Source organism: Nannobrachium achirus (genome assembly GCF_963921795.1).
Source record: "Nannobrachium achirus genome assembly, chromosome: 3".
NCBI lineage: Eukaryota > Metazoa > Chordata > Actinopteri > Myctophiformes > Myctophidae > Nannobrachium > Nannobrachium achirus.
The window spans coordinates 42,965,215-42,981,272 of NC_137812.1; the positions used below are offsets into that span (position 1 = coordinate 42,965,215).

Here is a 16,058-nt window from a genome sequence, read left to right on the forward strand (position 1 = left end):
GCTATATACCCAGTATACACACACGCGCACACTCTCACATACACACACGTACGTACACAAACACGCGCACGAACACACAGCAGCACTGGAACTGCACTGACTGACTGAGGAGAAAGCTTTGTGCCGAAACTAGAAACCCAACCTGTGTCAGACCAATGAATTAAAACGGCCTACTTCAGAGGTAAATACTAAAGAGGAATCCGCAGCAAACGCCTGCGGGTATGTCTTGTTTAAACTGTATGTGTGTGGAAATAGATTGTATTCATTTAGGATGTTAAAAAATAAAGAGCATTCGTGGGGGGGCAAGTTGGTAGAGAGGAGAGGAGCTAAACTAGCGACAGGAAGAACCAATGTTGATGAAGTTGTGGTGGGGTAAAAAAAAAGATAGAAACAAGTAAAATTATTTGCATTTCTCCAATTAATAAAGTTGTAATGATTATGATAAATTACAGAAATTAGCCACGGGTACAACTATTCGAAGCGAAGGGGTTGGACACTTTTCTCTCCATGTTTTAGTGCTTGATATGAGGGTATGTTTGAATAGTTGGCGGCCTATGTTAGCAGTCCATGCTAACCAGTTTGCTAACATGGATGGACAACATGATTAGCCGATAGCTAGCTAGCATCCTCAGCTACTCCCTCCCGCAAAATCGCCTGTGAATGATGCCTGCAGTGCCGCCAGTCGGCTAATGGAATCAGATATGTCCCGGTGGGCATGTGGCTACTGTTCCATCTGTAAAGCATCTATTGAACCATTGTTTTATTCAAGTGGTTTGACTAAATACAGTGTTAGTAGTTCTTGTTCCCACGCGAACGGCGGCTCTTTGAATATGGAGCTTGATATTTAGCTGGCTGTGTTAGCACCCGAGCTAACATTCATGTGTAGGTGGTGTTATTGTGTTTTGCCTTGCAAAAACATCTCGTTGCTCGGGACATCACAGTTCGAAAGTGCTCGCTGTCTCATTTTCTGGTGCAGAAATGATCGCCGGAGGCAGGGAATTGTGCTTAAAGATGCTTTTTTGATAAGTACGGTAGAATGGTTGTGTTGAACTTTTGTTTTGTGACCTATAGAGGCCAGTAGAAGACCGTGTGGATTATACTTCAGTGACCATGGAGTTCCCGCAACAGCAGAAACCAGTGGCGGGGATCATCGCCTATCCGCCAGGGGTGAAAGAGATCACGGACAAGATCACCAACGATGAGGTGGTCAAACGCTTGAAGGTAATGCAATTTTAATCTCTTGCTGTCTATTGGTCTATATTGCACTGGTTCCCAAACACTGGTTCGGGACCCATTTGTGGGTCACGGACACATTTGTATGGGTCCTTGTGTAAATATGTTTTCCACAGCGTTTTGCTCAATAATTTAATCAGTACAGCAACATTGAGACGTGTGGTGATATACAGGAGTCCCCAAACCCTTAATGTACTCACCTACACATTAGTGGAACATTTTGGTTTAGTAAAAATCAGAAAGATAACAAATCAAGCTGCTCTCTAGTCTAAAGCTTGCCAGGTATCGACTGGCTTGTTCAACATATTCGATCCAGCATTGAGATTGATTGGCGTATCTGTGCTCTGAATTTGCTTGCCAAAATGTATGTCAGTTAAAGTTTGGCATAATGTCATGACACTTAGACAAAAACTGAGTGGTTGTTCAATGGTCTTCATTATAGAATAGGTTGTGTTTTAGCACTTTGGATACTTGTTCTTTTTTTTAGCTATGGTCTGCAAAAACAAAATGGAAATGGGGCTTTTGCTCCAAAATAACCACTGACCTAAAACGATTATTTTGGGACAACTAAAGCCTGAACTATATTGGGGTGCAATAAAATGTGTAGATGTGGTCTGCGGTGGCAGCAAGATAGCAACACGAGATTTGAACTGTCCTACAACCTTTTCATAGAGGTGCACCAGTATATGATTTACGAGTACCAACACACACACAAACACACACACACACACACACACACACACACACACACACACACACACACACACACACACACACACACACACACACACACTAAATGTAAGGTGCACTGGTGCGACCAATGAAACTGTTTAGTTGCACTTGACAGATTTTTGGGTGCATGTGCGATTGTGAGGTGGGTACATGCTCCTTTGGGTTTAAACCGAAACTTTTGCCTATAGACTCCCAGTGTAAACGACTGCTTTTTAATTGAGCTACAGTTCAGTTTGTAAATAGTACAAAATTATTTTTGTTTTGCCTAAACAGACCCTTAAATATAGCTTGAGTCATCAAAGAAATTGGGGAAATATTAAATTCTGTGGCTTTGCGGTCGCACATTCACACATTCACCCAGCCAGTAACAAAATATACAGTAGTGATATGTGATGTGGCCTGATTATATGAAACTTGCACAATTATCATGTAGGAGCACCCAAAAATATAGGCTGATTTGACAATATGCTGCTCACAAGGTTGTTATCAGATATTTTGCATTGTGGTCTGGTCTGTGGTACATGGTGGCAACAAGTGTTGTATGGTGGCAATTCAACAGGGTGGATGGTGTGAATGTGCTTAGTCAGGTAAACTTGATAGGATGTATATTTATTCTACCACCTAATGAAAGCTTCATGACCTACTTATGGTCTGCAAACGTATTCCTTGGTCATTGTTTTGTGAGAAGAGCTCAGTTGCATTTATGACATGGAGGTTTAGAATGTATTATTTATTACTACCAGTAGCTAACACTATTATACTAGTCAGTGTGACTCGAACAAATGAGGTTATTTGATCAAGGCTCAAGCCACATCTCCCTTTCAAGCTGTTCTGAGAAAATCCTGGATATATCCCAGGTTTTGAGTTAACTCCTCACCTGTTTCCTTAGCGTGAGGTAGCTTGATATACAAGTGCAACCTCTGGACATGTTAAAGGGACTTAGACTTACCCCTTATCCAAGCTTTGATTCATAGAGACGTAGGGTACCTTTTTGTTTTTATATGGTGTGCCTTGGCCAGGGATTGAACCCTGACCTCTCAGTTTCAAAGCAGACACTCTTAAAGGACAACTAGGCTCATTTTCCTACTTATATTGATCCAAAATGACTGTCCATGTGGTCTATTAGGCACAAATGCCCCTGTTGTCCAGGTTTCCCAGCAGAACCCAGCAGCTCTGCTCTCATAGCAAATAGTGGAGCCTATTTAATAATCCTATCGCTTCTACACTATTTTTTGTGGTTAAAAGTGTTTATTTTTCATGAATGTGTTACTAGTTGTCATTACAAACACATCCATGCCATCGTTGTCCCACAAAAGCCATCACACTCTGCTAAACAGATGTTATGCTTTTATGTATTTTACCAAGTCTAGGAAAAGATGCCCTGTGATTGGCCAGTACAGTCACTTTGATTGGCAGTTGTGCCGAATGCCCCCCCCCCCCCCCCCCCCACACCTAAATATGAACACATCCATAAAAAAAGAAATGACCGCAACAAATAGTGCGATAGGCTTATAGGCTCCACTCTATGCTATGAGAGCTGCTGGGGAAACTGGACAACAGGGGCATTCGTGCCTAAATAGACCCCATGGACAGTCATTTTGGATCAATATAAGTTTGAAAGTTGGATTGAGTCCCCTCCCCTCTCCCCAGTCGGCTATGCTATATATGGGCACAAAAGGGGAATGCCCATAATATGGGCATATGCTGATGACATCATCAGTGTGGTGATCTCCATAATACGGGCATAAAGAGACAAGGACTGACAGATACAGTTGTCCAGAGCCACACACACATCCGATCGAATTCAAACTCAGTGCGTGCATCAGCAAGGACTTGAGAGAGTGTGCAGTGCATGTAGGTTTGAGGGCCGCTCCTCTAGTATAGATATATTTGCTGTGTCCAGGGTTAGAGGTTAATTAATATTGCACAGCATTTCTTTCAAGGACTCCTTATTTTTGTTACAAAACTAGCGTTTAAGGAGTTTGAGTGTGCTGTGTGCCAAGTAGCGGTGCAGTTAAGGAGAACAATACTTCAGTTCTGGAAAGAAGCACCAAAATTTGACAGAGTGTACCTCTTGGGTCATTCTTTAGAAAAATCACATTAGACACTTAATTTTCAAAATGGCCACCAGTTTTAAAGATGGCCGCCTTTTCGGATATGTTTTACAGTACGCCAGCCAGTTAATATCGAATTTTCATAATATTAGAGTTGTTTTGTAGGTTTTAAAACATCCTGAGTTCATTTATTACACTTTTAAAGCAGCCAGAATAACCTTTCTGACTTTTGGTTGGGGTCTTTCCTCACCTGGGACCCTCCAGACAGACCCCTGAGCCTATTTCCGTAATCGCTCTGCTCCTGCTCCTGAACAATTTTAAATTAGATCTGAAATATGCTCTGAAATCAAAAATGACTAGTAGCAAATAACAGAGATCTTCCACGGGGGGTCTGGGACCCCTGGGGGGGGGGGGGTCCTCAGAGCTACTACAGGGGGCCTGCCAAATCTTGCTGAGATTTTTTTTTTTTAAACTTTGAATGTTTTTATGTATCCTGGTTTTATGTATTGTACTTTGATGGTTTATTAGTATTCTCAGTATTATTTACAATGTTTTTGTGTTAAACAGTTATGGTTGACAGCTTACTGCAGGGATTGCAATAATGAAGGTATTGCAACTTTTCACTTTGGGCGCAGAACAACATTTCCATTTATTGCACTGCACTCACACTGACAACACTGACCACACACACACACACACACACACACACACACACACACACACACACACACACACACACACACACACACACACACACACACACACACCTCTTTGTTATTGTCACCCCAAAACCCTCACCTTATCCTCTTATAGAGCCCATGGTCAATTACGCCCAAAAAGATTCACTACAATACAGTAATTTCAGACATGCAGGATATATTCGTCTTCAGTGTCTTAGTGTTGACACAGTCTCCACCATAGCATAGAGTGAAAGGCAGGTTATTTGAGCAGCTGCACCGCCCCTTGCAGACACATTTGATGAGTTCAAGTACCGCCTTTGGAGCAGGGAGAGCAAGAAACCTGACTGGAATATACCCTCCACTCTCTGAATTCCATCTATTTTCTTTGATTGGTGGAAGCTCAGGGCAATTTGTCAGGTATGATTTATCCTGCATTGTGACGTAGTTGGCACGGAGGTAATGTGGTAGCAGTGCAGCCCGAGTTGGAGGTAGCATCTCACCCTCCAAGTTCTTTGACAGAAATAGTTCCCATCTGAGTAATCCCAGGGTTGTTGGACCTTTTGAACTGTAAACATGGCATGCAAAATGTTCCGACTGCAATGTTGATGAAAGCTCACCATTTATAAGCTCAGGAGGAATCGCCAATGACCTTGCCAATGTCCTTGAGGCGGTTAATGGCTTGGTCATCATCATCATCAAGTAGGCATTGACCCATGTCTTTTTGGTGATTCCAACAAATGTTCTTCCCCAGTCAGCACCTGAAAAACTATGTACGCAAAGGAACCCTTGACATTTGTAACATCCAATAACTTGAACTCACTCGAATATATATCAATTTCCTTTTTTTTGTACCGGAGGCTAGGACTTGATAAGGAATCGGGGTATCAGCCTCTTCATGTGTTTGCACTTCCTCAAAATCATGTCCCTTGATGAGGGTATCGTATTATGATGCCTACTTTGTCATACCTGACAAATTGCCCTGAGCTTCCATCAATTGAAAAAAATAGATGGAATTCAGAGAGTAGAGGGTATGTCCAGTCAGGTTTCTTGCCCTCCCTGCTGCAAAGGCAGAGCTTGAGCTCATCAAATGTGGCTGCAAAGCAGGTTACAAGGGACGGTGCAGCTGCTCAAACAATAACCTGCCTTGCACTCTCCTCCCTGCAAATGCTATAGTGGAAACTGTCAACACTATTAGGGAGGACATGTATAGTAGTGAATTTCTTTGAGTACAATTGACCGTGAGCTCTTTAACTCATTGAGTGCCAATCCCGAACTAGTTCGGCTTTATTATCGTATCGCAGAGTGCCGATCCCGAACTAGTTCGGCTTTAAAAAAAAAAAAAAAAGAAAAAAATTGAAAAATTGAAAAAAAAAAAAAGTTTTTTTTTTTTTTTTTGGACCCCATCAAATCTGGTGAACATGATTTCAATCGCGATTTTGCATGTTCCACCCCCATACAACCCCATCTAACATACAGGGCAGCCATTTTTGTTTACATAACATGTAAAACATAATGGCTATTATCTCAAGAATGCCTGAACGGATTTCCAATCGGATTTTTTTGTTTGAAAGCTGTGAACAAACTGCACAAATCCACTCCAATGCAATCCAGGATTGCATTGGATTTTTTAGAGCTCATTCTTCTCTGTTTTTTTCCCATGCATGAGGTGTGCAAGGTTTAATCGTGGCTAAATTGCAGAAAATCTTCTAAAATGCTTGGTAGCCAATAGCTAACTTCAAGCTAACTTCATCCTCTTCCTGTACATGCACAAAGGAAAGTGTTCAGGCATGTCATGGCTGCAGGGCTTGTGCATATACCAGCACTGTCTAAGTAGAATTCTCTGGTCATTGGGGCCCTCTAGTGGTGAAAAAGGGGGCACTCAAAGAGTTAAGAGGATAGGGTGCAGGTTTTGGGGTGACGATAACAAAGAGGTGTGTGTGTGTTGTGTTGTGTTGTCAGTGTGAGTGCAGCGCAATAAATGGACATGTTAGACTGCGCGCCCAAAGTGAGAAGTTGCAATACCTTAATTCTTGCAATCCTTGCAGTAACGCCTGTGAACCTGTCTGTCTAACACAAAAATGTAATAAATAATACTTTCAAATGTAAAAAAGAAAGAAAAAAAAACTTCCCCATCAAGATTCGGCAGGCCCCCTGTAGTTACTCTGAGGGGTCCCGGACCCCCTGTGGAAGACCCCTGGGTATTTGCTACTACTCATTTCTGCTTTCAGAGCCCAGTTACAACAACTTTAATGCTTCAGTTATGATCTAATTTAACATTGCTCTGGAGCAGGAGCAAAGCGATTACTGAGATAGGCTCAGGGGTCTGTTTGGGGGATCCCAGGTGAGGAAAGACCCCAACCAAAAGTCAGAAAGGTTATTCTGGCTGCTTTAAAAGTGTAATAAATGAACTCAGGATGTTTTAAAACCTACAAAACAACTCCAATATTATAAAAATCGGACATTAACTGGCTGGCGTACTGTTCAGAGGCAGCCATCTTGGAAACATGGCAGCCATTTTGTTTTTTCAGTGTCTAATGTGTTTTATCATAGGAACAACCCCTAAGGAGTACTTGTGAAAAGTTTTAGGTTTCTTTCCACTTGTGAAGTATTTTAGTGCAAAAATGCATTTATCTGCCCCGCTAAAGTTCTTACTACTGGATTATAAACATCAATTATAAACATCTGTGTGCATATAAAAGCTGTACAGTGAGTGACATGTAGCTCAGTTGCTTAACGCTGGTTTTTGACATTACCGAAACGAAGCGGATAAAAGCGCAGAACTTTTTTTTAGGCTTCTTTAGGACCTAACGATGGATTTTATAAGGGTAAACATCATGGATTTTTGATGTTTACCCATATAACATCCATATCAAGTTGGGCTCCCATAGACTTTCTATACAGGAGGAAAATACCCAGAAAAGAAATCTGCTTTAAGTAGGATTTCTCGCCCAAGGAAAGACTTTTGTGCAAAACAAATGCTTGCAATGGATTCAGAATCATGACAAACCCCTAGTTAGACCCCTCACATCCTACTTAAAGCAGATTTTCTTTCTGGGTATTTTCCTCCTGTATAGAAAGTCTATGGGAGCCCAACTTGATATGGATATTATATGGGTAAACATCAAAAACTCCATGATGTTTACCCTTATAAAATCCATCGTTAGGTCCTAAAGAAGCCTAAAAAAAAGTTCTGCGTTTTTATCCGCTCCGTAACGGTAATTTCACTAAGACATTGCACTAATGGGTCAGTGTGTCCTTGGTAGTGTTTAACACAGAGGCTGCCTCTGTCCCTAGACAGGCAGTCATATTTATATGTATTGTGAAATATATATTGCTTCCGTTACTGTTAAATAGGGTTAACTGTTAACTCTCCAAGTTGGTGTACATGACAAAAAGATCCCTTCCCTACAATGAGACATTTTAAGTTATTAGGAATGTCCTTAAAATTAGATCTATAATGTATGACATAAATGATGATGATGATAGTAGGTAGTGAAGTATACTCTAGATTTTAAGACTGATGTAACCACACAGTTGTTATACCACTACTCCGTTTATGCCAAACTTTAAAGTTATACTGTGTAAGTTGCTCAACTAGTGGTCAGTAGCGTTATAGCAAACCGCGGTCGCGTCTGCTTTTTTCGGCCGTTTTTCGCCGCGGACCGGGCCTTCAGACCACCGGGTCCGCCTCGCTGGTTCGCCCGCCTCGCCTCGCATCCGTGGATGTGTCTCGTGTCCCTCTGCGGACCGGCGTTGGGTGGGGAGTTACAGTTTAGACTTCTAGTCCAGCGTAAACAAAGCTGTTGAAGCAAGCCATTTCCTGAAGAAACGTGATTGGCCGGTAGTGTATCATGTGTGTATGATCTGCAATGTGATTGGCCAACGTATACACAACGTATACAGATGATGCAGATGACGTAATTTTGCCGCGAAATCCCGCCCCTGTCACGGCTAAGTAGAAAACATATAAAGAAAAGGCTTTTGGGGCTGAAATGAACGGAGTGGGGGTTCTAAAACTTTAGCGATTTAATAGTTAGGACAATTTTAAGATATGTTTTATAAAAAAAGTTACATAGTATAACTTTAACTGACATCCATTCTGGCAAGCACATTCACAAGATAGGCTAATGAATCTCAATGCTGGATTGAATATGTTGAACAAGCCAAACACTTTTTTTGCACTAGGGGTCGATACACCTTCCTCCCGATACGATATCGATACCTAGGGTGATGATTCGATTGGTATCACGATTCTTGATTATACTGCGATTCATACGTTTTGCGATTCAGTATCACGATTATTGCGATTATTTCTCCCAAAATTACTTTGCTTTTTTATAATAGAACATTTTACCCCCTGCGATGCCAATTACGTCCAGGAACGTTATAAGGATTACCGCGGTGCAGCACCACGGCCCCGTTATCACGTCCAGGGACGTGTTAGATGGTTACCATGGTAACCAGGTAAACGGGTGCTACGACGGCGGCTGGTGATCAAAAAAACATGTAATCTCCACATAGGCTCCTATTCATTGCTGCTGCAAAGAAACGGCTTTATCTCTGAATCTTTTTCCAAAAATGTTTAGATCGCAGAGAACCGCTTTTTTTCACAGCAACACTGGGTAGCGACAGTCAGCCGTGGTTAGAATTTTTCATTTCAGTGTGAAGGTAACATCAAGCCAAGGTCTACATCCGGATTTAGTGAATCTCCACGACATGGACACGATCGTGGCTTCTTTTTCAAAAAAAAAAAAAAAAAAAAAAACACAAAATAAATCGACTCTGAACTTTGAAATCAATTTTAAGAAACCGTGGAATTAAAAATTGTTATATTTAAGTGAATAGTGAAATTTTTGCACCCTAGTATGAGAAGGCACAGAACAATGGGGAGAGGCATAAAGGTCTGAAACTAGAGTAGACCAGCTAAGCTATATGAAGACAAGTCCTTGGACAGTGAACACCTCGAAAAGTGCTGTTGCATGTTAACATTAGGACAAACATGTCCTCATAGTGTTATAATAACCGCATACATTGCAATTATGTGTGCGACCCTCCCAGCTCCAATGTCAGTAAGATTCTGCACGTAATTCAGAACAGATTTTTGACATAAATATTCTGTGTGATCTTCTTTACCCTTTTTTCTTTTTCTCAGTTATGTTTATCATCAGAAAATCTAAATTTGGATGTTAGGTTCTTGAGAGGTAGTAAGCTCTCTGTAATGTAATTTACATTATGGCTACACAGTTGACAGTCAGTTTTACAAAATAAATTGTAAATGGCAAATGCATGTAAAATGAGATGTTCAGCATTGTTACTTATATCTAAAGGTGTGTGTGTGTGTGTGTGTGTGTGTGTGTGTGTGTGTGTGTGTGTGTGTGTGTGTGTGTGTGTGTGTGTGTGTGTGTGTGTGTGTGTGTGTGTGTGTGTGTGTGTGTGTGTGTGTGTGTGTGTGTGTGTGTGTGTGTGTGTGTGTGTGTGTGTGTGTGTGTGTGTGTGTCCCTACATGAATTTGGAAGAAAAAAGAGAACCCATGCAAATAGTTGATATATGGGCATTTCGGTCAGATAGTCGGTGCGACATAGGTGTGAAGGCTGCATAATTTGTAGCAAAACCAGTTAAGCTGCTTTAACAACATATCCCCCCGTGCTGGAGTTAAATACTTTTGGACGTTTTTGTTTTTTTTGGGCTAGGCGAAATGTGACGTCCATCTACACTTAAGTCCCAACTGGCAAAATGTACTGGTTTAAAAGAAATCTCTATATTTTTTCCGCACACTGTTAAAGCCTGGTGGGGCACACTCTCCTGTGAGAGCTGGACGTCAATTCTTGATTCCGCGGACATGAAAAAACAACTCGGATATTCGAATAAAAATCTAATATTAAATCTATTATTTTTTTAATTGTTGTTTTTTATTATTACTTTCTGTTGAAAAGAAAGTATATAGTATAGACTATATAGTAGTCTATACTATACATAGTATAGACCACGGTATATTGTCATCCAAACCATGCCCATAGTAACCACATTTTAGAGGATAATCTACCTACTACCTAGTATGGGTGTAATATTTATTTATTCTCTTCTGCATTAGCATTGTCAATGCCAGGACCATAGTCATAGAGAGGAACTATATGTCAGGACACAGTTTCTGTCAGGAATGTGGGACCATCCAGCGTCAGTGCAACAGCAGGAGGGAAGCCCTATGAGGTGGCCACTGGCCAGACCATGTACAAATCGTTTTATAATAATAGTAATAACTACTCCCACCGCTCTGCCGCCACTCGCGACTGTTATTCCGCGGACGGCAGAAAGATCCACGAATGGACAAGAAATCCACGGGTGGCCGCGAATTCCGCGATAAATTCCGTGATCGCGGAATCGCGGATTCCTGTGGGGACTAACTAGTAAGACGCCTCAGGGTGACATGCGACGAGGTCGTGCCAACTCTTGGCCATCTGGCCAGTGATGTTGGACCAGTTCCCCATAAATGGAGACCCCTGGTACCCATATATGGAGATCCATGTACTGTATGGAGATATGCTGTGAGAGCCCAAACATGCTTACTCAGTTATTCGTTATGTGAAAGTCCTATGATGTCTATGACATCTGACATCATACCCTTTTATGCCCATACATGGAGATCCCTGTCTGTAGAACCAGCCGTTAGTGTGGTATGTGGCCGACGTGGCCTCTATATATGGGCATTCCCATATGAAGTCCTGTTAGATGCAGAAGGTGAGTGGTTCAAACCCTGCCTAAGCCGACGTCAGCAAGGAGGGAAGACGACAGCCAGCCCCATGGCCTTCCCTAAGTAACAATAAATCTTGTGAAATACAATGTTGTCAACCAATCATCAAGGACGATGATACACGAAAGAAGAAGAAGATATGGGCTTAATATTGATGACATCAGGAAACTCCATATATGGGCATAAAAGGGATTCTGTTAGTGTGACATCACAGTGAAGCCAGAGCGTGATGTCAGAGCAGCAAACCCATTCTGTTAAGAGTGGTTCCCCTGACATCACACAGTGATGTCAGAGCATGATGTCAGAGCGACAAACATAGAAGCACAGTGTCAGGCGTGACAGAGATACATACGGTTGTGCTCAAAATGATTCAACCCCCCTCTGCAAATCTGGTTTATAGACCAATTATTTGTTTACAAACATTGAGACTGAATGCACAGCTGACTGTATCATGTAATCAATTCCCAACAGATCCCCAAACCTGTTGTTTTGGGGAGCACTGGTTATTCAACCTCCTCTTGTGTGCTAGTGAGGTGCTCCCATGGGTGCGCCCTTATCGAGACATATATACTTCATTGAGCAACGGTGTTCCACGTCAACCGAGTAGCTGATATACAAACTCACATCGCGTCACCAATGCAACCCTTCTGAGCTTGGAGGTCTGCGGCTCTGCGCGCGACACCGTCGCATGATGGAGCATAATTAGGCTTCATGGACTGCAGCTGGGCGAGCAGTAGACGCTCTGGTGATCCAGTGGATCGGGTGGGTGATCAAGAGGAGTGCTCCCTCTGTTCTGATGACGGTGAATAGAGGTGGGGTTTGAAGGACAACTGTTTTGAATCGCTATTATTGTTTACAATCAACAGAAACTAAGGATTATATATTTCAAGAGTGAGAATTTACAGTAAAAATCCTAAGCATTCTTCCTCCACACTGGGAGAAAAACGGCATCTGAAAGTTTGATGGAATGCATTTTTAAACACGAGTGCCATCCATTGCATCCTATGAACGGTGGGGTTCATTTGGTGCCGACCGGCGTGCGCATACTGGTTTATATCAATGTGACGTGGACCATTAAGGCATCTATTGGCTAAATTGGCTAAAACTGACAACTGAATGAAATAAATACATCATACAAAAATAAATACATTTTCCAAATTCAATGCTAAATGCCACTTTCACTTTCAATTATTCAACTCTTAATTAACCTGAAAACATCTGTAATCAACTGCAATCGACTAATCAAGGGCCTAAATCAGGGGTGTCGAACTCATTTTGGGGTGAGGGCCGCATTGGATGAAAGGCGACTTGATGAGGGCCGCAACCAGTCGCGGATCGGATGGCATGCACGCTCGCGCACATGTTCGCTCTGTTTTTCTTCCTATCGTCTCAGCCACTGCTATAGCTAGCATTATAGCAGTATATCATTTTACAAATTGTGTTCATTATTAAGTAAAATAGCTACTTTCATTATTGGTATTCAGGGTTGTTAGGGTTACTTTTAAAAAGGAATCCCCTACAGTTACAAGTTACTTGCAAAGAAAATGTAGTCAGTAACGTAATCTGATTATCACAATTTAAAAAGTAACTACTAGTTACTTTCAGTTACTTTTGGATTACTTTTTAGCAAAACTCTCTTTAATTAAATAAAACAAGTTTTACCATTGATAACTAGACAAGAATATTGAGCCTATGAAATTAGGAAAAGGACAACAGAATTTTACTTAAACAAAGTGGCAGTACTTTACGCTGATTCGACTTGATTATGTTATTGTTTGACGTTATTAACTTATTTGTAAAATTGATGAGGGCAAGGGGAGAATGTAATCCAGCATGTAACCCCCATCATTCAGATCCATTACTGTAATCCAGATTACACATTTTAAAATGTAACCTATGACTTTACAAGTTACCTGTTTTTTGTAATCTGATTACGTAATCCCGTTACATGTAATCCGTTACTTAACAACCCTGTTGGTATTACAGTTGCAGTTAGGTACGAGAGATGCTATTTGTTTAAATGAGTAGTTCATCCCCAAAATGACTTTTTTTTTTCTTTGATTACTCACGCAATGGAGACTTGAGTTCAATAATATTTTTTTATTTTATTTGTCGCATTACTAAGACAAAAATGTGATAATAGTACACTTCCCCCTATTGATTCCGGATGGGGACCAAATGCATTTGGGTCCCCATCCGGAATCAATAGGCATGCATTTATTGTAATCAAACTTCTGTTTTAGGAATGAGTCTACATTGGCTCCATGGCATTTTGGGGGTGAACTACTCCTTTAAGAAGTGCCAATAAGAATAAACCATTTGATAATAGAATAATTCAATTCCTGATAGTCTCTGCTATAATTTGTAAATGGCTAAAAAATATTATTGATGCAGGACAATAATTATTTTTATTGTATTTTATAATAAAAAGAATAAAAGTAATGAACAATAATGGCATATTCAGAAAATCTGAATAATAAAACCTTTACATTTTATTATTATTATATTTTTTAAATAAGTTATTTTCTTAACAACATTAATTTCCATGTCTAATATGTGTAATCTTTGAGTACAGTTTGAATATTGTAGGTATGTTCAGGTATTATTCATAGCCAGATCCCCCACCCCATTCCTAGCAATGCTGTCATCGTCAGAGAGAGAGAGAGCTGGTCACTTAACATCAGAGAGAGAGCTGGTCACATAACATTCCAATCAATCAACTCAATCACTGCCAGCTGGTGGGAGAAACCTAGCCTGCAGTTCTTAAAACAATCATAACTATTGACAGGAATGGGCTAGAGACTTACTTTCTTTCCCTAAATGCTCAGAAATGTATGCTCTACAAGCCTGGGGCCGGAATCACCTTGCGGGATATCCGGCCCGCGGGCCGTATATTTGACATCCCTGGCCTAAATAGTTGCATCAGATGTGCAATCTGGCCTGACTAGAAGTTTGTTGACTTGTTGACTTTGATTAGAGCAGTTAGAAACATGGCTAAATCTTATGAATGGTCAGAAAAGTTCAGAGAAGAGATTATTGCGTTGTACAAAAAAGAAAAAGGATATAAAACTAGAAGCAGTGCTCTTCCGAAGTAAATCCGAACACAGGTCTTCACCAGGTCAGGTAGGTCCTGGTGGCGTGAAAAGGGTGCCTTATTTGGCCTTTAACGGCAATGTGTGACGCTGCATACATGATTTGAGGCATTTTGTTCAAAAAATTAGTTTGGAAAAAGTCGACCTGCAGGTGGCGCTGTAAAAGGCCAATATGAAAAGAGTGTAATTTGTTCCTTGACCTAGTGGGAATGTGCGTGCAGAATTTCTCTGTAATCACAAACTGCGTTCATGATTTCAGTAATTTTGATAAAAATGGACCAATCTTGCAAACTTTGGAAGCCAATGTTAGCCAATTAGGATGGAATATGGTGGAAATCTCGCTTTTGCGAACGCGGGTGAGGGTTAGAGTTGGGTGTTGAAAAGATGAGATGTAGTAACAGCGACATGCTCCCGGAATATGAACTGGAAGCAGTGCTCTTCCTAGCACAGGTCTCCACCAGGCCAGGCGTCCTCCGTCCTGGTGGCGCTATAATGGGCCAATGTAAAAAGGGTGGCATCTGGCATGTGTTCTTTGCCAATCTTAGACCTTTCATGCCATTCGGACGCTGCATGCATGATTTGAGGAATTGTGTTCCAAAAATGTGTTTTGCTAAAGTCTACCTGCTGGTGGCGCTATAACAGGCCAATGTGAATGGGTAGCATTTGTTCCTTGACGTAGTGGGAATATGTGTGGCAAATTTCACAGTAATTGCAAGCCGCTTTGATGATTTGAGGCATTTTGTTCAAAAACTGAGCAATCCTGCAAACATTGGAAGCCAATATTAGCCAATTAGGATGGAATATGAAATATCAGATAGATCGGACTTGATCACATGACTATAGAGATACTGTGTGTGTACTGATTTTCATGATTGTTGGAGAAAATCTGATGGAGTAATAGTAAACACACTCATGTGTTTTACATAAGTTGTCCTCCTGGTGGCGCTATAAAAGGCAAATGTGAAAAATGCAGGGCAAAGGTTTATCGTTAGCCTCTAGGGAGTGTGCATACAAAGTTTTCCACTTATTGGTGGAGTTAAAGGTAAAAACACAAATTGCCCTGTTATAGCGCCACCATGAGGCTGATTTGAGAAATTTGAAGTGACATTTCTTTCTCGGGAATGTGCACGCCCAATTTCACCAAGATTGCACGCTGTGTTCATGATTTGAGGCATTTTGTTCAAAACGGAGCAATCCTGCAAAAAAAAAAGGCAATTGTAGCCAATCAGGATGGAATATGGAAAATCTGACAGATCCATGTGACTGTAGAGATACTGTCTACCGATTTGTAGGATTTGTGGACAAAATCTCTAAGAGTAGTGTACAGAAATGTGTTTTGCCAACATCGGCCTCATGGTGGCGTTAGAACAGGGCCATTTGAAATATGTGGGGCAGAGGTTCTGAATTGGCATCCAGGGAGTGTGTGTGCCCGTTTTGGCAGCGACCGGGCCAACGGCGCCGGAGATTAGCTGGTAACAAACTGGAGGGACGCACGGACGGACAGACGCACGCACGCACA

At 41.3% G+C, this 16,058-nt stretch overlaps 1 protein-coding gene across 2 annotated transcripts in view; it reads left to right on the forward strand.

The window, feature by feature from the left end:
* Positions 1-80: 80 nt before the first annotated feature.
* The window catches only part of pds5a (PDS5 cohesin associated factor A), a 43,856-nt gene continuing 27,878 nt past the window's right edge, over positions 81-16,058 (forward strand). Inside the window, exons 1-2 of one of the 2 annotated variants that reach the window (XM_080721361.1) lie at positions 81-181; positions 1,072-1,221. In XM_080721361.1, coding sequence (XP_080577487.1) covers positions 1,111-1,221 — 111 coding nt within the window. In that variant the 5' untranslated portion in view covers positions 81-181; positions 1,072-1,110. Of the gene's footprint in view, positions 220-1,071; positions 1,222-16,058 lie in introns of both variants that reach the window. The other variant, XM_080721362.1, reaches the window with a different exon arrangement.